Source organism: Uloborus diversus, chromosome 9 (genome assembly GCF_026930045.1).
Source record: "Uloborus diversus isolate 005 chromosome 9, Udiv.v.3.1, whole genome shotgun sequence".
Classification (NCBI taxonomy): domain Eukaryota; kingdom Metazoa; phylum Arthropoda; class Arachnida; order Araneae; family Uloboridae; genus Uloborus; species Uloborus diversus.
This window is the reverse complement of record NC_072739.1, coordinates 156292813-156315820: the sequence shown is the minus strand read 5'-3', so window position 1 is coordinate 156315820 and position 23008 is coordinate 156292813. Positions and strand designations below refer to the sequence as shown.

General features: G+C 32.1%; 1 protein-coding gene across 4 annotated transcripts in view; it reads right to left on the bottom strand.

The window, feature by feature from the left end:
• LOC129229573 (CDP-diacylglycerol--glycerol-3-phosphate 3-phosphatidyltransferase, mitochondrial-like) overlaps positions 1–23008 on the bottom strand; it is a 28595-nt gene extending 5587 nt beyond the window's left edge. For 3 of the 4 annotated variants that reach the window (XM_054863907.1, XM_054863905.1, XM_054863904.1), the window contains exons 1-7: positions 22873–23008; positions 21859–22075; positions 15164–15241; positions 9617–9891; positions 7373–7554; positions 5827–6143; positions 1869–2094 (exon numbers count right to left, since the gene is read on the bottom strand). In XM_054863907.1, the coding sequence (XP_054719882.1) occupies positions 1869–2094; positions 5827–6143; positions 7373–7554; positions 9617–9891; positions 15164–15241; positions 21859–22075; positions 22873–22886 (1309 nt within the window). In that variant the 5' untranslated portion in view covers positions 22887–23008. Of the gene's footprint in view, positions 1–1868; positions 2095–5826; positions 6144–7372; positions 7555–9616; positions 9892–15163; positions 15242–21858; positions 22076–22445; positions 22712–22872 lie in introns of those variants that run through there. The other variant, XM_054863908.1, reaches the window with a different exon arrangement.

Sequence of the window (23008 nt, the reverse complement as noted above, 5' to 3'; positions counted from 1 at the left end):
TATTTGAAAAAAAAAATCAACACTTTAGTATTTTAGTACATTTATTTTAACTTTAGATGATACATTTTATGAAGTATTAACTAATCAATTTTTTCATGAATACAAATTAAAGAAAACTATGAATAAAATTGCATAATGAATCTTTGTCAAATTTAACCCTCAATACCTCTAAATAAAGATGTTTTAGGACCTTTTTCAGTTTAACAAAAATGCATATACAGTTTGCTCTCTATTTAACCACTTTCAAGGGATCACAAAGAATCGTCCTTAAGTAGAAAGCATCCTTAAATAGAATGCTTTTAACACTATACTGAACCATCTGGGACCGTGAAAAGTCGTCGTTCAATAGAGAAAGTTGTTAAATAGAGCATCGTTAAACAGAGAGCTAACTGTATATTGTGTTTCTAAAAAATGCCAAACTGCATCCAATGTAAAAAGTTGAAGAATTGGAATGCAAAATAACATTTTTCTAGAGAATTGCCCATATGCATTGTTACAAAAGGAGGTAAATTATTTTCCAAAAGTGTTGGCAACCTTAATTTGCATTAGTTTTTTCTCATTTGTTCTTTCCTTCTTGCAACAAGTTCGCGTGAGCAGAATATGCAAGTTTGCCAGTAGCATTTAAGCTCCCGGCTCTTTGCCTCATTCTCTTCCCTTTCAATTTCAACCCAAGTCAGACTTGGTTGTTTCTTTCGGCAGCTCAGTTGAGTCAGGTCCATTTTTCGGCTTACTGCTCCTTGACGTGAATATAACTCAATATGATTAACGTTTCATACTTTGACTTAGAATGTTGGCTTCAGAAGTCATTTAAAGTATAATGAGCTACTTAATATCGTAAAGAGGGTGTTCTCAATAATGTGGTTAACATGTCATTGAATAAATCACTAGTGGCAAACCCGCCACGGCTTTGCCCGTAATAGAAAAATTTCAAAGGTCTTTTTGGTTCGCCTGTATATATACAAATAATGTATGGCGAAATTTTCTCGCCAATTGGCTTGTACCCACGTTACCAGTTCCACATTCATGATAATTTCGTATCTCGCCAATTGGCATGTGCCCATGTTACGGTTCCACGTTACAATAATTTCGTAATTTAAGAGTTTTTTTCTTAAAATTGGAATAGAAAAAGAACCACATCGAATTTTCGAAAAATCGTTTCAAGGTGCACACCCCCATGCTACAAAACTAACTTTGTGCCAAATTTCATGAAAAATCGGCCGAACGGTCTATTCGCGATGCGTGTCACAGACATCCTACAGACATCCTCCGGACAGAGAGACTTTCAGCTTTATTATTAGTAAAGATAGCCATAATAAACAAGTTACTTTTAACTTTGGTTCTTCTTGATGTTGCACAAGATAAATATGCTTTTTCAAGAACTATCACATGTCCTGGTTGAGCTTCCACTAAAAGTTAATAAGCTGAGCACTTTTAAAAGCTCACAGTTTAACATGCATAATAAAAGTTTTTGTTCTTTGTGATGGCAAAGAACAGCAGGGATGCTCATTCTCACCCATCCCAAGTTCAAAGGCACAAATCTCCCCCCCCCCCTTATTTTTTCTCAACCCTCTTTCCATTTAAAATGTTTTAGCTCTCTTTTTTTTAATTTATTTACTTTTTAAAATATTTTTTATTTGTTTTTTTTTATTCATTTATTTTTAATTATTATTATTGTTATTTTATTGGAAAAGTTCTGTGCTATGCCAATGGCACACACAGGCACACAAACTAAATAAATTAAATAAAGTTAAAATCCCCCCCCCCCCTGTAAATTTAGATGGCGCAACTTGTGCCATAATCCCCTCCTCTGGGCACCTCCGAAGAATAGAACATTGTTTTGGTACAGTATTACAGAAAATTATACTTACCAAAGTTAGGAGAACCAATAAAAGTAACTGATGGTAACTTTGCATTTGGTTTATAGTACCATAACCCTTTCACATGGAATGTCCATCCAGATCGTTCATATTCATGCAGTTTTATTCTATTTTCTTGTTTATTTTTAATGACTTCCTTGAAAAAGGTCTTTGCTATATGAGTATAAGCCATTGGAATTGCTCCAGACACACCTGAGGCTCCATAAAATCCATTCACCTTTAATAAAACCAAATATATATATTGTTACAAATTCTGTAAATAGTAATTATTTTTATGATTAATTTGTCGTAATCTAGCTAAATTTGGAGTTTATTAAATTATCTTTCATCTAAAATTATTGTAGCAACGTAGCCTGTAAATAGTTTCTTGTAATGAATAAACAGCCCCCGTACCTTCGGCTGAAGTATACGGTGCCCTTATTTCTGAATGAGAAAATTTGTGAATGGAAAGAAATAAGATAACGGTCTACGATTTACGGGAATCTTGTGGAATATTTGAGAATTTTCTTTCGATGTTTATAAATAGCCGTCCCGAATGATGAAAATTCAGTCTCGTTTGAGAAGTTGTACTGAGAGTGTAATAGCTCTGTTTATTGCGAGGCATTTTGCTGTGTTGTTTTTCGTATTTGGATGTAAATACGTGTGTAACCGTTGAGTTTACAATGTTGATTGATATTTGCTTAATTGCTAATGATCAATTTAGCAGTTTAACCATCTTTCCTGTACATAGTGTAAATAAATCTCCTGTGTTTTCTCAAGAACTATGTCGTCATTTCAAGAAAGTTGGAAGTCGCACTGGATCCGGTACAATATATGTTTCCTAATTTAACCTAATACTCTAATAATACAGTGGAACCCCAATTTTACATTGCCATTTCAGACGTTATCTCGCTTCCAACATCATTTTCTGCTGGTCCATGAATACTGCTATACCAATGATGTTAAAACATTCTGCATTCCACTTTGAAGAAAAGCACTTAATACCTTTTTCTTGAAGCAGGTCAAAATCATTATTCCTCTACAAGAATCACATTTTCTTGGTCTTATTTGAGCTAAATTTGCTTCTTATCTGTTTGAAGCTGTTCTGGTATTTTTTTACTGTTGTATTTTACTGTTTTTATTGTCTAAGCACAAAAAACTCTAAAACAATTTGTATTTGCAAATGCAAACCAAGAAGCATTTTTGCATAAAATGATCGTACAGGTTGTGCTATAAGTGAAAGATAAACTAAGTAAAGATTACGGATTTCTTCCACTAGTCCATGGAGAAAGAGTCATTTTTTAAACAACATTGTTTGATTTTTACCTCAGCCCCTGATTTTACATTTTCTTGACTGATGCATTTTTTATCACAAGTACAACAGAATGTGTACAATTGGGGTTCCACTGTAATAATGAGCATGTTATTGGAAAATATGCAAATCTATAAAAGCTATTGAAGAAAATAACACCACAAATGAAGAAAAGTGTGGTTCTGGTCATTTCAAACCAAACTTTCCAATAAGAAAAATATGTATGTTTCAACACTCAAAGTAATGATTGAAAGCTAGATAATGATAAGAAATTCTCTTCTTGACTTGAGCCGCACTTTTCTTCGTTTGTGGTGTTATTTTCTTGGAATTTTTGAAAACTAGAGGAATACTTAAATTGTCTTTTCTGACCCAGAAAAGATTTGTTTTTTTGACAGCATTATGAAAAGTGCTTAGTATTTTTTTTAAAAATTCTGTTATTTAAACACTAAGATAATTCATGTTATTCATGCATGCTGTGCATATGCATCGAAAAAGGTACAAAATAAACTTATTATGTATTAATCAATCACTAGCATGCAAGTGTTTTTTTTTTAACATACGGAACTTGACTCCTATTTCAACATTACTATTAAGTCTTTATTCAAGCAGCATTTTTGTTTAACATAATCCTCGTGTAAAACAAGGATCTACTGTCTTCAAAAAGTGATGCAATGGAGCAGTAAATAGTTTAATTAGTAAAATAGAGGTCAAACAACCAAAAAGGAAATTAAAAACCAATAAAAAACACTAATAACAAACACGGCATTTTAGAACAGAAGCTTCCCCACAGATACATGGCAGAGTTTGTGATTTTTTTGGAAAAATCAAAAAAGTCAGATTTTTTTATTTAAATCAGATTTATTTGATTTTTTAAAAATCTTTAAAAATTTGAGGGTAATAATTACTTTACATTTATTAACATAATATATTTCATACCAAACATGAAAAAGCAACTTTTTAGCTATTTTCATTTCATGGCAGTAGCTATTTTTAACAATAGTTTACGTAGATCTGTTTACACAAATGAATCTTCAAATTAAAATTAAAGGTCAACCCTCCCTCACCCCTCCTAGCTACAACCACCAATTCTTCCACTACAATTCTAAGAAACAGTAATACCACTATTTCCTAGAATTATAATTTTTATACTTTTTAGAAGAAAACATTCTTAAAATTTGGCAGTTTTTTATGCTCATCAGCTTAGAGTCAACAAAAGTTCTGAAATTGATTCAATTGCTCAATTGGGATGAAGAAGGAAAAAAAAAAACCCTTGATAATGAAGCAATCTGAACTAATGAATCCATTCAGCTTGCTTTTAAAAATAGGAAAAGTATTTAAAATATTCAATATTTTTTAAAGATTTATTAATATGTTATAATGTTTAGAGAAGATGTGATTTTGTTTTACGCTTTGCTAAAAAATAAGGTTTCCATCATCAAGTCATTTTTAGTGTAAAATAATATGTTGAACAATTATTTTTCTTAATATAACATATTCGTCATGATGCATGAGAAAAACTGCAAATTTTTATTTTGTTCTTAACAATTAATTTTGGAGTAAAAGCAATATTGAAAGAGTTTGAAAACCTGTTACACACACCTGTTACAGAAAGAGGGATCTATGCAGGTTTTGGCAGTTGGAGTTAAGATTGTATAAGGCAGCATTGTTAAATTTAGAGCCACACATTCTAAAAATGCAAAATTAATTTATAAAAATAAATGCAACTGATTTTAATCAACGATTTTGTTAAAAAAATCACTTGATTAAAATCAATGATTTAAAAAAATCATTGATTTAAATCAATTGATTTTAATCAAGTGATTTTTTTAACAAAATCGTTGATTAAAATCAGTTGCATTAATTTTTATAAATTAATTTTGCATTTTTAGAATGTGTGGTTCTAAATTTAACAATGCTGCCTTATACAATCTTAACTGCATGATTTAAATTTAAATCATGATTTAAATTTGTGATATATGATTTAAATTTAAATCATTTAAATCATGATTTAAATCACGATTTAAATCAAGCTGATTTAAATCAACGAACACTAGTACATGGTGAAACAAATTCACTGAAATTAGTTTTTTATAATTAGGTTTATTTTAACTAAGGGTTAAAAAAAGTTGGCTATTTTCTTTAAGATGTTGAATTATATGTTCTGTTACTACATAAAATATATGTTTTGGTTGCACAATAGATATTTTTCGCAATATATAATTTAAATTAATCTTTTATGATATTAATGATACTGCTGATTTTTGACTCTTATTTAAACACATTAACTTGAAAAAAAAATAGCTCTTAACACCAGAAAGGCTGCTGACTTCTGCCTTGTAGGATAGACACAGTTTGTCAGTGATTTGCAACTTGAGACAATCATTTAGTTTAAAACAAAAAGTCCAACAGAATATCAATATATTTTTATGGAACACAGTTCAAAAGAGAGTGAATTTTTGAACAGCATTCACATAAGGGGCAATATAATTTTCAAAAGATTTTAAAACAGTTGACACAAATTAATCTTTTAAAAAATAAAACAGCATTTCTTCTACCCATATTTGTTTGGATTTTGCTAACAACTATGCTATACCCAGAATTTTTTAATTCGATTTTGAAAAGGTATAAAAAAAGCAATGCATATTATTTGAAACTCACCTTTGGGGATGCAACAAGTAAATCAAATAAAGCCTTGGTAGAATTCAAAATAATATTCATGTAGTGATTAGTTAGATTAAAATAACCGGAAGCTAACTTTATACGGGATGAATCTTCAGCTGAACAAAGAAACTTTTCAGTCACTTTTTCATCTTGTCGTATACCAAATGTATACAATTGTAATAGAGGATACACAAAAGTATCATTCTGAAAGTCTGACGTATTTTTAATACTATTTGATGACTGTTGCTTTTTAGAAAACTGTATGAATTCTTCCAACTTTGATTGGGCTTTCTCAATGAACTTCTTGAAGTTACCTATGAATTAAACAAAATATATGTAATAAATACATATTTATATTAGTAAAAAAAATGTTTAGTTGATATACTTTTGATTTAAGTCAACATCATTATAAGTACGCTACTCTGTAGGCAAACCACTTCTAAATGTACCACTTCCCTCAAACTTCCTTCCTTCTTTATGAAACAGCAACAATTTTTTATGTGTGAAATAACATCAAAAACTATAATACAATTGGACGATTCCAATGTAACCACTATGAGGTTTTTACACTATTTTTTCTTTTCAAAGTTTTTTTTTATTAACTCAGTATCAAAAAATCAAGCATCAGTTATTTTTATCTTACTAGCTGCATCGCCTGGCTTTGCACGGTCCACCTCGAAAATAAAAGTTATGTCAATTGACGCGAGTTCAACACTCAGGCTTGAACAAAAAAAAAGTCAGTGAAATTTTGCGGCAGATTGCGAAACCCCCCCCCCAAAAAGTAAACATTTTAAATCCCCTGATTACAGGAAAAGCCTTAAAACAAAAACAAGAATTTTACCTGTTCATATTCGAGGAAAAAAAAATTGCAACAGATCTTTCATCTCAATGATTTTCTTCACTCGCTATACATTTTAATAAAAGCATTGTTGCGGAAAGTTGAGATGAAGCACTGAATAATAATTTCAATGGAGGAAAGCCTTTGAAAAATAGGGATTTTATGTCGAAATCCAAGTGTCATAATTAATAGTTTTTAATTGATGGCTATGCACATTTGTGAGAATATATGTAACAGGCAACCATTAAATTACAGACAGACACTGCAAGACCTCGACTGTGGTAAATGAGAAAGATAACGGAGGATTCTGTGATATGATGCCACTAACTGCTTCTAAAACAGGAACAATAATAGAATGCAATAAGACACTGTTCATTTGGAACATTTGTAAGAATAAGGTTTACAAATGTTCCTAATAAGTAGTGTCATCAAGATATAACAGTAGAGCACTGAAAGAAACTCTTGCAATTAAAAATTATGCATATTATAGATTTTAATAAACATTTGTTATAACAATATTTCTCAAATATTAATACTATTTTTTTTTCAAAACTTTTCAAACAAAAAATAAATAAAACAAATAAATAAAGCATAAATCAAGCATAAATTTTTTAAATTAAATATTATGATTTAAAAATGTAGATGTCACGAGAAAGGACAATTGTAAATTAAAAAATGGAACACTTATTAAACGAAAAGAATTACCTTTTATGGGATGAATATTCCAGCCATCCTGTAAGTTCACAGTATTATCAGGATTCAAATTGAAAGAAAAAGATGAAACAGTGAAAACTAATTGATCAAAATAATTACACAACTCCTTGCAGTTATGAAATACAATGTATCTATCCTGTCGATTGGTAAAATATTGATCACTCAAGTTTGCCCTGCAAAATAAATATGTAAATAAAAAAAATTGCAAGACAAAGGGAGAGAGAGAGCAACCTATAATTAACCATGTTGTAGCAACATCCACAACAAGGTTCACAGTATTTATTGAAATTAACATTATGAACAAAGTTGATTTTAAAAATAGCAAATCAAACTACATACAATAGCACACATTTTCTGTCCCCTCCCCCCTCCCCTTTTATTGTATCAAATATATAGAGTTTTTAAAAAGTTTTACACTCAAATAAATAATAATTTTAAATTATGATTGCTGAATTATAAGTATGACAAACACATCTGCTTATTATTCTGATTAAATGTAAAAATCCTGCATAGGTTGTGCAATAAATTAACAAACGCCGTGGCATACTAGGAGTATTAGTTTAACACAACTACAGCTGAACTATAGGTGATAATGAGTTTGCGGGAAACAATCTTAAGTAATTTTGTGACACAGCATTTTTTTTTCTTTTAATGTAATAAAAGGTTAGATTGCTTATTTAAGAATTTGTTTTGCCTCCTACCCATATTATTCAGACTTTCATTCATTTGGATTGCTTCTGGTCCCAATTAGTCATGATAACCTAGATTGTACTGTAATTAAATATAGTCCACAGTATTGACAAAAGTTAAAACCGAGGTAATGTTACAAACGATGTAGATTTTAAAAATAGCAAATCAAACTATAACACTGTAAAATATCTTGATATAAGTACTATTATACAAATTTTTCCATATGAACAATTTGAAATATGATTTATGACATGAATAAAACCTTTCATCAACGTAAATTCATCAAAAGTAGAGAAAAAAATATTGAAAATTACTTCCGAGGGTGCCCACAAGGGGGTTGAATCCATGGTTCAAACTGTGACATTAAAATTTTTAGAGGAGAGTTTGTTTGGGAGAGGTTTCGATCTCATTTTGAGGGATCTTGTTCTGAGAGCACCCCATATGATTTAGAGGGAGGACATTGCTCCTGGATGGCTGGGAGTCCCTGGATATTTTAAAGTACTATGTTGGAGCCCCCCTGCCGCCATCAGTGCAAGAGTGTTTGTTAAATCTCCCTTTTAGTTTCTTTTGGAGATTAAATATCTCGCCAGTTTTATGGCAAACCCTGATTTAAATTGAAAGAATCTCAGTTCAGATTCAGATCAGATTTAGGAATTTAGATTTGAGCCGCTGTCCCTATAATACCAGCAAGAACCATTCTTATGGTTATAATTCTATTTGTTTTATGTTAATAAATGTTAGTTATGTTAAATTCACATTGTTTTTGTGACTTGTCTACAATTTTGAACAAAGAATAAGACTTAGAATTTGAAACCTGCAATATTGGAGCTACTGAGTGGCTTTAGCGTTCAACACCACAAAGTCAAGAGTGAACATGACATCAACTAGAGGGACACCGGTTTTTATACCAAAGGGTCCAGATTAAAAGTCGGCTGAAATGCTTTTGGTAGGAAATGCCATTAACTTTCTGGTTAATATTGCAATGTCTCATGGCTTTGCTGTTGTGTATTGAGGCATTTTGCACTCTACTGCAGGTGTGCAGAAAATTTTCAAACTTAAAATTTCCCCAAAATGTAAAATTTTTATCCAATACTTCCACAAACTGTGTTTTATCCATATTTTAAGAGTTACTATGTGGGGAACCTGAACAATCTCATATATTATTCAACAAAAATATGTTTAATATGCCTAATCAATGTTAGCTGTCAAATTTTATATATGAAAAGATAATCTGTGAAAATTAAAAGATTTAACTATGTTTTTTGCTTTCTAAATCAAATTTATAAGTTTTTAATTTCTTAAAAACTCAGTGAGATGTTACTGCATGGCATCAATATATTTTAAAAAAGAATAAGGATAAGCCCTAAAAAAAATGGCAAAGTTCGATAGAAACTGGATAAACCATATTAGTTGGATTATTTGTAAGTATATTTTCCATTTAGCTGTATCAATTTTTCCAACTTCATTAATTATCTTGCTATCTCTATTATTTAAGCCAATTTATCACTTAAGTTAAGAGGAAAAAAGAAAGGAAGAAAAACATACCCGCTCAACAAAAGGGTATCATCAAATAGATAAACTTTCAAATGGGACAAGCCAATAGTTTCATTCCATCTTTCAGGTAACAGCCATTTAATAAAACCTCGCAATTTTGGAGTATGGTAAAGTGATACTTTCATTTGAGGATGATAGAGTTTCAGCAGAGGCAGAAATAAGGTGCGTGTATTTTCTTTTCCTCTAGAACCTCTGGTATAATCCACAAGTATATGGACTTTAACATTTCCCTTAGATACATCTAGACAATTTTGTATGCAAGAAACCTAGAAAGACATAGAACAGTGTAAATAAGTATCATTATACATTTTATGCTATTTTACATAATAAAGTCAGAAATGCATTGGAAAAAAGAGGCAGTTATAATTATAATTGTAAAAAATACATAAACAGGGGCCAATCTGGGATTTTTTTCTCGCTACCTATTTTTGTGAAAGTATTGCATCATTCTATTTTTGTGAAAGTTTTTTTTTTTTTTTATCAGCATTCTTTCTGTAAAATTTTAGAGGCATCCTAATTTTTGTAAAAGAGAAGTAGAACAAGTGAAATTTTAGTTCGAAAAGTGTAAATCTGGTATTATTTTTAACAGATTTCATTTTTTGGAGAGGGGGGGGGGGAGCTAAAAACCTAAGAAGTATGAAAAATACCATTGTAATTTCAGCTTAATAGGCTATGTACTGTGTACAATATAGGAAATTATGAGAAAAATGGTTTCCCAAAACAGATGTTGAAAGATTGCGATAATATTGCATAAATACACTTAGGCGAGAAACAGCTAAAAATTAGTTAAAATACTACAAAAAGGTTTCTATTTAAGCGATTGTTCATATAAACCTGCTTAGAATTTTATTTTATGAGTAAATTTTGTTTTAAACAGAGAAACAAATTTTATATTTTAAAATGCTAATTTTTGTGAAAATTTCGATGTTTTTGTGAAGCTACTGATTTTATTACTTGATTTTTGTGAAAGTGCCAATTTCAAAACAAGATTTTTGTGAAGGTACCGAAAAACGGTAGCAAAATCAGCCTGTATTGGGCCCTGATAATACACATAAGGGTCTATTCATTAATTATGTAAGGATGATTTTGGAAATTTTTGACCCCCCCTCCCCCCATGTAAGGGTACCTCAAACCCCTCCCCTATTCCTAAGTAAGTTTCCATTTAGTTTTTCAAAATAACAAAGCTTAGATCACTGGAATTGTTATTAAATTCACTATTATTAAATTAAACCTTTTTGGGTACAGAAATATTTACTAAAAAGCTGGAATCTAGACTGAATGTGTTTTCGACATTTTTTAGTATATGATGGGAAACTAATTAAAAATAAAACAAGCCATACATGGTGCGATTCTTTTATTCTATTTTATGCTATTCATTCTTTGTAAAACAAATAAAAAACAAATCCAAATCCATTTTTTACCTACCTGACAAAAATGAAGTATTATCACTGCCAAACCACTTGACCACGCGATTTCTAATATAAAACTTCGACTTGGAAAGTATTACGTAAGCATGAGTTTGGCTTCCCCCCCCCCCAAAGTAAGGGTATATAGAGATTTTTCCACCTCCCTCCCCCTTGGGACCCTTACATAATTAATGAATTGCCCCAAAGTTGTTAAAACATAACATACTTTTTCACACTATATCTGGACCTTCAAGAGAGATTCCTTTCTTGCATGCTCTAAATTCGACTAGCACATGATTTTACTTTTGCTTGGCCATACCACAAAAGCTATGTATTAGAAAGGTATAATCACTTTTAAACAGATTTTATAGTTTTCCTCTGGGAAAAATAAAATCATGATTGAAAAATAACCTATAAAAATTGAAACTCCAGAAAATTTGGAGTTATTCTATATAAACCTGAGAATTCAAATTTTTAGAGAGTAACCAGAAGCTAGTTGACCCTTTCAGCTTAAAGGTCAGTTTTCAGTAAACTCAGTGAGCTAATGGTTGACATATCTTTTTCATTAGATAAGTGGTTTTTACCAATTAATTTTTTTTTTTTTTTTTGGATTAACTATACTAAAAACTTTACACAAGTAATGATCTACAGCAATAAAAGTCTCACACAAATTACCTTAATTAAAAAATAATTTAGTTTCAAAATAAATTAGACATAGAAAATTTAATGAACTTGACTTAAAAAAAAAAAAAATGTGAAGAATAATAAATGAGTTTTAGACATGATGAATTACTAATGGATTCTCCTTCTACATTATTCTTTCCATCACAATAGATTTTAAAGTATCAACGTTTTGGAGAGAGACATTGGACATCTCAATGAAAATTCTGTTTTTCATTGTGTCTTTCTTCACTGTTATGCTTCTGATGCACTTTATATCTTGAAAAGTTACACTATTTAAATTTTCAAGCATCATAATTTTCACCCTGTAGTCAGCAGATAAGTTGTAAATGTTGAAATTTTGGGGATACATATCATACACTTTCACCGATTATCCAATAAACTTTTTTAAAGTTACTTAAAATATTGATTTTTCAAGGATACTGATATCAAGTATTATACTGCTGCTTTATAATATTTAAATTCTACTTTTATTTGCAGGGGTGCCCATTCCAGACAGGAGCAAGTGTGAAACTCTTGCTACTACCCTCCCCCCCCATACCAAGAACCCATCAAAAAAGAAAAAATAACCCCAAAAAATCCCTCTAAACATTTTCATGACACAGTCTGCATCATGCCCCCAGCTGGGCACCCTTGTTATTTTGAATATTGAATCTTGCATGTTAGCCATAAATATTTCTGTAACAAAAATATGAGTTTATTTGAAGATCTGCTCAATGGAAAGACATACGAACTTATTTACCGTATGGAGATTTGTCGGTTATTAATGTCAGTATTGGTTATTTCAACATTGAAGTTTTGGTGGTCAAGGATGCAAAAACTGCCATTAATGCTTGTCATTGCATTTAACCTCAGATATGTACATCAGAAAGTAAGTCAGAGGCAGCTCACTTTCTTCTCCCTGCTTCCCACTAGTGCTTGGCCTATGACCTTTCGCCTCTCAGTTTAATGGTATACACCAGGGTTGGTAAAAAACCGTTTTTTTTCAAAAAAACCAAAAAAAAAAACGTTTTTTTTTGGTTTAAACCAGGTTTTTTTGGTTTAAACCAGGTTTTTTGGGTTTAAACCGGGTTGTTTTCGGTTTAAATACTATTTGCGAGAAAAACAATTAATTTTGGGAAGGTAATTAAGATTCCATGTAATTAACAGTTATTCAATAGTCACATTATACCTAATTTCTTGATTAATTAAAGAGATAAGAACAAAATCTTTAAACTAAATTAAATAATTAAAACAGCTTTCTGCGGGGAAATATTGATTGAAATGTTTGACTTGATTAACATATTAGTATGCATGTATATATAGACCCTTTATGATACGAAATACTTCAAGAAGTGGTTGTGATGCGGGTTAAGATAAAATATAATGAAGATCCAAGAAAAAAACTTTATAAAACCAACATAATATGAATAATTATCGAATAAAGGTAAAAGTCATATTTTTAAGCATAATCTTTTCAAAAGAACAATTTTCATATTTTTTTTTCTGATCGTACGTAATGCTGATTTTTATATACACAATGTCACAAATATTGAAGTAAAGCAAAATGTACAACAGTACATGATTGAACAGTCAAAAAATTGATTGCTGTTGTACTGACAAAGTTTAAAAAAAGTGCAGCTCTATATTCGACTCTGTTCTTATTTTGGAAAGACTTGGAAAAGATATCGACTATCGCTAAAACAAAGAACAAAATCAAAAATACAAAAATTGGTGTAAGATGGCTTAAATTACAGCTTATTTACTGGCATACATGTTGCATCCAGCATTGAAGTTTAAAAAATATTAAATGCAAACTCTTTAGAACAAATAAATGTGTAGAAAATTCTATTTCAAGAATTTTTTTTTTGCCAAAAACGTTACATACGTGAAGTATAAACTTTTTTTTAAAATTTGATTCAAAAAATATTATTTGTGTTCACCTGCAGAACAAATCTTAATTTTTAGATGCAAACAATTAAGTTAGACTGTTGATTACCTTACAAGTCAAAGTTAAAATTCCAGGAAAGTGCAAATAAATGGGCAAAAATGTCACACCCCTGCAACAGGAGTGAGCAATATAATGGATCGCATCTACAATAAAAGATTCAATCCTTAGTAAATCTTAACTAATCATGCAAATTAAGCATAATGATGGAAGTTGACTGAAATCTGCTTTATGGCACATATATGAAATAAAAAATATATTAATTATTTTTTTTTTTGATTAAAGCTTGTAATACATTTTGAAGAAGCAACTTTGCAATTTTAGTATTTATCTCTGCAACTTAGCTAGGAACTTAGCATAAATGGAATTTTCAATTTTTCAATATGTGTGGGAAAATCAATGTAAACCTGTAAAATGGATTTTTTTTTGGCTTAAAAAAAAAAAAAAAAAAAAACATTTTTTAAAAAACCCGCATAGTTTTTTAAAAAAAAACAATTGGTTTAAACCATGGTTTAAACCAAACAACCCTGGTATACACAGGTGAGTTCCTATTATGGGTGTCACCCGGGGCAGTAATTTGTGGTGTGTCAGTCCACTCTCAAAAAAATAAAGCAAAATCAATATATATCAGGTAAAGTTTTAAAAAACTACAATTTTTTCTTCAGCAGTAAGTTGCTATTCTGAAGCCAGGGCTAAGACAAAATTACATGCAACATACAGTCGAACAATGATTTAACAAATCATCGGGACTGAAACTTTTATACGCTAAATCAGGATTATTTATAATATCGAAGTCAGAAAAAAAAAAAAAAAGAAAAGAAAGAAAAAAAAAGTTTTTTTGCTGTTAAAATAATTTGTTAATTTGGGGTTTATTATTCGGTGAGTAGGAGCTTTTGCATCCATTTTAGTCGGGGAAAAAGAAAAATTCGGTAAATTGCGAAATTTGTTAAACCGGGGTTTGACTGTACCAATAGGCTGGTTATCAGATCCAGAGAAGATCGTTTCATCCTTATTATAGACTGGAATTGGGAATTGGGAACAACTAAGCTAAAGGAAAATGACAGCTCAGTGAAGCTGAGTACACCAACAAACTAGTAGATAAATTAAATTTATCTCACCAGCGAGTCTGCCAAGCATGGTGTCGTTCAACTCATATATTGAAGGCAAAGCCTGGTTATTCAGCAGTAAGTTACTGCTCTTAAGCCAGAGCTAGGGAAGATCTACATACAATATACCCACAGCCCGATTATCACATATAGGAACTGCAGTTCCATCCTTGTTATGGAATCATCAGTCTAGAATGAGAGTTAAACTAGCTGGAGGAAGACGCCATCTCATTGAAGATGAGAGTGCTAACATAACTGTCTTCAACAACTTCCTACAGCTCAAACCAGCTTCCTCCAACCCATCAGCTCAAACATGCAAAGCAACATTATTGAGGGCCTTTTTGAAATTTACAGAATCAGAAACTTTAAAAATTCAAATACATAGCATTTTTAACAGCAATAAACAAAGCATACTTACAAGCTCTTTCTCTAAAACACCTGTACCAATATATAATGACGCTAGGGTAATTCGTTTCTTAGCACTGGTGGAATATTCCTGAAAATATTTTTAAATATATAATATAGTTACATATATTACTGCTACGGGAAGGTAAAGTACAGTAGAGAAATAAGTTTTTGAGGTATTTGAAGAAATATACAAATACAAATGTGATGACCAGCAACAGGCTCTGGGCCCAGCTAGACTGGTTCCTAGTCAATTTACAATCCCCAGTGAAGATCAATGGCCCTCTTAAAACTGTTGACTCCTTTGCTCATTACCACCTCTTCCGGTAAGCTGTTCCAAGGTTCCACTACCCTGCTAAATAATAATTTTTCCTAATATCCATGTTAGCCTGAGATTTAAATAGCTTAAAACAATGACCCCTTGTCCTGTTTTCAGTGCTAAACTTTAGCCCCGTAACATCTTTCGTTTTAATAAATTTAAACAGCTGAATCATGTCCCCTCGGTCTCTTCTTTACTCAAGACTGTACATTTTTAGCCTTCTAAGCCTGGAATCATAATCTAAGTGGGAAAGTCCACTTATTAGCCTTGTAGCCCGCCTTTGAACCCTTTCAATACATTAATGTCTTTCTTAAGATAAGGAGACCAAAACTGAACAGCATACTCCAAATGGGGTCTTACCAAACTTCTATATAAGGGCAGAAGAACTTCTTTAGATTTGTTTGAAATAGATCTATTGATAAACCCAAGCATCTTATTGGCTTTGTTGCTAGCAATGCTGCACTGTTGGCTAAACTTTAAATCCTGACTTATTAAGACCCCCAGATCAGTAACTTTGTCTGCCTGACTAATGACTGAACCTTGTAAATAATAGGTAACTTGTACACTTATTTCCATGCTCTAAATGTAGCACTTGACATTTCCCAACATTAACAGCCATACCCCATTTATCAGCCCACTCCGTAATATGATCTAGATCCTCTTGCAGCTGATTTGCTTGTTCTTCATTTTCTACAGTCCCCATAACTTTGACATCATCAGCAAAACAATTCATGTTCCCAGAAATATTTTTTTGAATATCGTTCATAAAGACAATGAACAAAACAGGCCCTAACACTGATCCTCAAGGGAACCCGGCTTAAGACCTCACTCCAATTAGAATAATTTCCCCTTACAACTACAGTCGAGTCTCCATATAACGAAGTCACAAGGGACCTTTGAAAAGGTTCGTTGTATAGAAACTTCGCTATATAGAAAGTAGTAAATTTTTATGGTTAATTTTTCATGTACATTAAGTTAAATCCTTTTTTTTTTAAGGTTATATACACGAAAACACGAAAAATATTGAGTATTTTGAAGTTAATTTAACATAAGTAACAAATTAAAAAATAAAACTAAATGAATTAATTAACTAAAATTTAATTAGGAATGCCACTTGCATCTGTTGCACAATTGGTGAATTTTAGTAAATTTTTACATAAATAGGTTAAAGAAATCATACCTAAATTTCGTCAACGACAGTAGTTTTGCATTGAAAATAGTCCGTGATTTTTTGCTGCACTTTTGAAACACATTTTTCGTAAAATTCTTCACAAGAGTGAAGTGATTTAAACACTTCTTCTGGAACATCTTCTTGGTATTGCAATCCGCAACGAATGGTGTCAAAAGCTTTTCTGATCTCATATGTGGGTGGTTTCGATGGGTAGTATATTTCCGTATCTTGATCTTCATCCTCATCATTGTCATCATTACTCATTACAATTGAGTCCAGAATTTCTTCTTCCGTCAAATGACCAGTAGTTGACAAACCATCATCAATTGTTAAAAAATCTTCTAAACTGACATCATCTGTAAAACTATTCTTCTCACGGTAACCGTCCCAAATTTCTGTAACATCTGGCTCACTGTCCACGTGAGACTCCTGTTCTTGTTCTCCTGATGAAAATTCCTTCGCAAATCCAGCTTTTCTAAATGAATTGGAAATTGTTGTGACTTTTACATCAGATTGCCAAGCTTTAGACAATTCTGAAATGCAAGTCCTCAAGTCTACATATGTTTTAGAAAACTGTTGGTTTTCTTCAACACAGGCAATCATTTTTCGCAAAATTCGGTAGTAGACTTTTAAAATTTTAACTATCCCCTGATCCATCGGTTGCAATTTCGAGGTAGTGTTTGGAGGAAGAAAGATAAGTTTTATGTTCTTCACTTTGGATTTCACTTCAGGTGGATGTGATGGGCAATTGTCTACAAATAATGCAATCTTTCTTTTTTCTTTCCCAAACTTTTTGTCAAAGTCCACTTGAGAAGTAACCACTTCTCAAAAATTTCGCCTGTCATCCAAGCTTTTCTACTGTTCTGATAGTTCACTTCTAAGGATTTGATGCCTTTGAAACATCTAGGGTTTTTACTCTTCCCAATAACTAGCAACTTCAGCTTTTCTTCCCTTGTCATATTTGAAGTAACCAATACTGTAATTCTGTCTTTGCTACGTTTTCCACCAAAACACTTGTTTCCTTTAAAAGTAAGAGTTTTATCAGGGAGACATTTGAAAAAGAGTCCCATTTCATCGCAATTAAACACGTCTTTTGGCTGGTACTCTTTTAATACCGGTTTTAACACTTCATTTTTCCACTGCTCACAACTTTCATCCGACACATCAACACTTTCTCCTGAAACTACTTTGTGCACCAACATGTGACGTTTTTTAAATTTGTCCAACCATCCAACACTTGCTTGGAATTCTGAGTAGCCTAATGCGTTGGCAAACTGCAATGCCTTTTCTTTAATTAGCGAACCTGACAAAGGTAAGTTCTGATCCCGCACGGAATGAATCCATTTTAAAACTGCTTGATCGACGTCGTCATACACGCACAATCGTACTCGTTTTGCATTGGAATTCCCTACTTCACCAGCTTTACTTAAAATGGAATCCTTATTTTTTAGTATAGTGGATACACTGTTAGCAGAAATGCCATATTTTGCGGCTACATCTTTCTTCTTGATGCCGCTTTCAACATCATTGAGAAGCGAAATTTTTTCTTTTATGGTTAAACACTTTCTCTTCGACATTTTGAGCAACGCAGCACGTTGCAGAGCAAGATGAAAATGAGCGAAATGTGCACGTCAGTTCAAGAGTGAGAATCCATCACACCACATCCGGTCAACACATTTCCAAGAAACCTCACCCCCTCTGGGAATTCTTCCCTCCTCCTTTCAAGTCTCTCTCCTTCCATCGACACAAGTGACAAAAAGAAAGGAATGTTGAAAGACAAGATAAGAAAGTTGTAGTATGAGTAATCCTCGCCAAAAGCACCAGAAGAAAGACTTCTATTTTCGGAAACATCGTCTTTCTCCCACATAAAAACTTCGCAATAGAGAAATTTGGCCATTTGATATTCGTTAAAGAGAGACAGATTTGCATGCTTTTTTATTGAAACTTTCAATGTCACCAAACATGCTTCGTTATATAGAGAACTTCGCTAAATAGAGTGTTCGCTATACGGAGACTCGACTGTACTCTTTGTTTCCTTCCGGTCAGCCAGTTTTTTACCCAAATGAAAGTTTTCCCTCCTATTCCTATATCAGCTAATTTGCTAAGTAGAGCATGCGGTACCTTATCGAAAGTTTTTTGAAAATCAATGTAAACAATATCTAGAGGCTTCTTATTGTCCAAAGCCATGGTAACTTTGTCATAGAAATGTAATAAATTAGTTGCACAAGATTTACCTTTCCTGAAACCGTACTGAAAACTAGTCAATAGATTATTAGTCTCTAGAAAATTTACTATCTTAATTTTTATCAATGTTTCAAAAATTTTGCAAACCACCGAAGTTAGACTCACAGGTCTATAATTTCCCGCACTCCCTTTAGACCCTTTCTTGAAGAGCGGTGTAATGTTAGCCAGCTTCCATTTCTCTGGCACTGTCCCCGAATTATAAGAAGCATTGAAAATGTTTGCGAATACATCTGCTAATTCCTCTGCACATTCAACTAAAATTTTTGGATAAATATTATCTGGCCCTGGAGCCTTAGTCTCTTTAATTTTTTCAAATGAAATAAAACGTCATCCTTGGAAAATACAAAGTCCTCAAGCTGTACTATAGCTTGTGTCTTGTTGGTGCCAACTGTTGAGATACAGTTACAATATGTTTTGGATTCCATACTAACAATAGAGAAATGCAGGAATTCAATGTTTCTTTCATGTTTTTTTTTCCTCAGTGGAAACCAAAAAAGCAAACTTGTGGAATAAACGCAAAAAAACATTAAGGAACAAAAATGCAAAAAAAAAAAAAAAAAAAAAAAAAAGCAGACAATGGTGCTTTACCTTCCCACAGCAAATTACACATAATCATGTAGATATAGGAAAAGATTCCAAATGAACCCTTCATTTAGAGGGGTCAGAAGAAGGGGGAAATAGTCATCCCCTGGCTTTGAGAAATCAATGTTCTTAATAGATCTGTGAGAATGGTTTTTATTGTTTTTCAATATACAATGAATTGAGTATACATTCTTTGCCTCCCACCCCCTCAACAAGAAAAAATATCAGGATTTAACTCAGGGACAGATTTATAGTCTATTCAAGGGGGTGGCGGTTGATAACTGTAAAAGCCACCCCCAGACCCGTCACGTAGGTGGGGGGGGGGGGGGGGGTCAGGGAGTCAATTACTCTCCCCCTCCCTCCTTGAGCTTTTTTTTTTTACAAAGTGAACATTTTTCGAACATGGGACTCACAGACCTATACTCTGGTTTTATGCCAAAAATAAGTGAAAACATTGTAAAACAAGACCCTACGGAAAATAGATCGGTTTTAATGAATTTTTAAATATTTAAGAAGGAATACACCCATGAGTCTCCCAATTTGCTCCAAATGTTCATGCTTTTGAACTTTGGCATTTCTCTAGCCTCTCAGAAGATTGTTAATTGCTAATACAACGCTCCCTTTATCTTTAAATGAAAATGCTGAAAAAATAAAACTGTCGAAAACTGAAAACAATTGGGGCCATTTCCAAGCATTGTGGTGTATAAAGGAAAAGGGCAGTAATATTTGGATTCATGGGGTTATTTTACATAAGAATCAGCAGGAATTATGTCAAAAGCATTTTGATGGGATTTTTTTTTTTTGACGCGCAGTGTTATTAAAGTTAAAAAAAGGGGGGGGGGAGTGCGGGCTAAAGTTAAAAAATGGGTGATGCCATCTATCCTCGACTACACTACTATCTAAAACGAATTGAAAGAAATTTATAGAATTTACTTGATTTAGCTATTGCTAGTAATTTCTTCAATTTCATATTATTGTTTTCAGAAAATGACGATTACAGAGGGGGTCACCCCGCCCCCACACTCCCTAGCAAATCTGCCACTCATTTAACTCATTTTTTTACATTCTGCTTGGAGGCAGGGATGCCCCAATGGGAGATTACTCAGTGACGTCCCAAAAATGTCTTTATTCGGCAAATTTTGTCTGACGATTCAGCAAAATCATCATTATTTGCAAATTTTGAGTAACATTCGGTCAAATTATCATCATTCAGCAAAATTTGGAGTTAATTCGGCAAAATTGATAAGTTCTGCCATCCTAAAAACTTAAGCTCCTGGCGGCCTTGCGCAGAGGTATAAAGCCCTAAGATTTTGATAGGACAGATTTTCATTTAAAAAAGTACATAAATTATAGTTACAAATCATCACAAAAGACAAAATGTAACTTCATCTCCTTTTACTTCCTTTTTTGTGCCCTTTACTTTGAAATTAGTCCCCAAACTATAAGCTGCTGTCAACTTTTATTTAACACTTAAAAGTAAAAGCAGTAAGTTACCGCTTTTAAGCCAGGCCTAAGGCAGAACTACATGCAAAAACCATCAGCCCAGTTATGACATCCAGAGAGTTTCGTTAATCATCTGGAAACGAAAACAATCAAGCTTGAGACTGATGTTTTCACATTGAAGCTGAGATACCGCAAACTGATGTCTATAATTAATTTTGCACACCAGCAAAAGTTCGCAAGCAATGGTATGGTTCAACTCTAAAATTAAGATAAAAGCTCAGATAATAAAAGCTCAAGCTTTCACCTTTATTTTAGTGTTAAACTCAACCACTGCTTGCAGACTCTTACTGGTGTGTCAAATTAATTTTAGCAACCAGTTTGTGGGTAATCTCAGCTTTAATGAGAGAATATCTGCCTTCACCTTGCATATTTACTACTAGTGGTACCCGCACGGCTTTGCCCGTAGTAGAAAATTAAAAGGTCATTTGGTTCGCCTGTATATTTACTAATGATCGATGATGAATTTCTCACCAATTTGCTACGGCTATTTGCTCACCCATGGTACAATTCCATGTTATTATAACTTGGTAATTTACCGTCCACGTTGTGATAATTTGCTCAGTAAAATTTTCTTAAAATTGGAATAGAAAAAGAACAAAATCTAATTTTCAAAAAATCGCTTTGAGGTGCACAGCACACCCCCATGCTATAAACTAATTTTGTGCCAAATATCATGAAAATCGGCCAAACGGTCTAGGTGCTATGCGCGTCACAGAGATCTTGACAGAGAGACTTTCAGCTTTATTATTAGTAAAGATTCTCGACAGATAGTCCATAACCAACGACGAAACTACAGCCTCTGGATGTCATTACCACCAACTTAAAGTTTTCTGCCAGTGAACCCTGAAGTAGCTAATGTACAATCTACATAAAGACAAATATATATTACTTTTAGTTTCTGAAAAAACTCTGAAGGTTCCTTGAGGATTTGAATGCTTTTGCTTGGAATACAAAATTCAGGACATTCTTCAGATAACCATTTTAAATTCACATTCGAATCTGTCATATTTGAAGATTCTCCACCAGATCTAGGAGCATAAGATTTTTGAAAACTAGAGAAAGTAAGTCCACTAACTACATTCCAAACTTTTTTTTGATGATTGAATCTGCAATTAAAAGGTTAAAATAAATACAAGAACATTACAATCAATTTGTCAAATTGAGTTTTAACAAACAGAACATAATGTTTTTTAAAACTAGCTACAATAGAATAAATTCTTATTTTTTAATTCCAAATGAAAACCAATCAAACAAAAAGATTTTTTTCTTCCAATTGTTGTTATTTTAATTCTACCTGGATTAGATCTATTGTTGAGAATTAAAAAGCAATAAATTTAAAACATCTACATTTATTCCCAAAATCATTATTTCACTGGATAATAATAATAATAATAATAATATATATAACAATTTTAACATTTAGAAATTAAAATAACAACCTTTATTCTTATGATGTATAAAAAAAAATTTAGCTACCATGAACAGACGGCAACACAGACATCGGATAAAAATGTTGCAAATATGCTAAGAATGATTAGATAAGAATGAACATTAAAAATTTCTTGTCATCCACGACCACCGACTATTTCTCAACGCAAACTTTAATTATTGTTCACTAGTGTTAAGAAAAGAAAAATGAAAATAAATAAACAAAGATATAAATCTCAAGCTACTCTTCATGAATGAACATTATAAAGGAGAAAAAAAAATCGTCCAGTCATTCTAAAATTTGTAGAACAAGCAACAAATAATGCTAACTCTGTAGACATCACAATCTAAATAAAAATCTCCACGCTAGCTCAGTTAACATTTACTTTTAAGGACCACAATTTTAAAATCTAAAAATAGCAACGAATAAAACTAAGCAAAATTAAACGCTAAGTCAACTATTTCCTTTCCTTACATTTGTCGTCTCATTATCTGAATGCTTCAGATAATTTATCATGACAATGATTCCTATTGTAAGTTTAAATATTTAATAAAATGTACATAAATGGGAATGGTTTAATTTATAAAGGCAGAAATGTTAGAAGCCAACA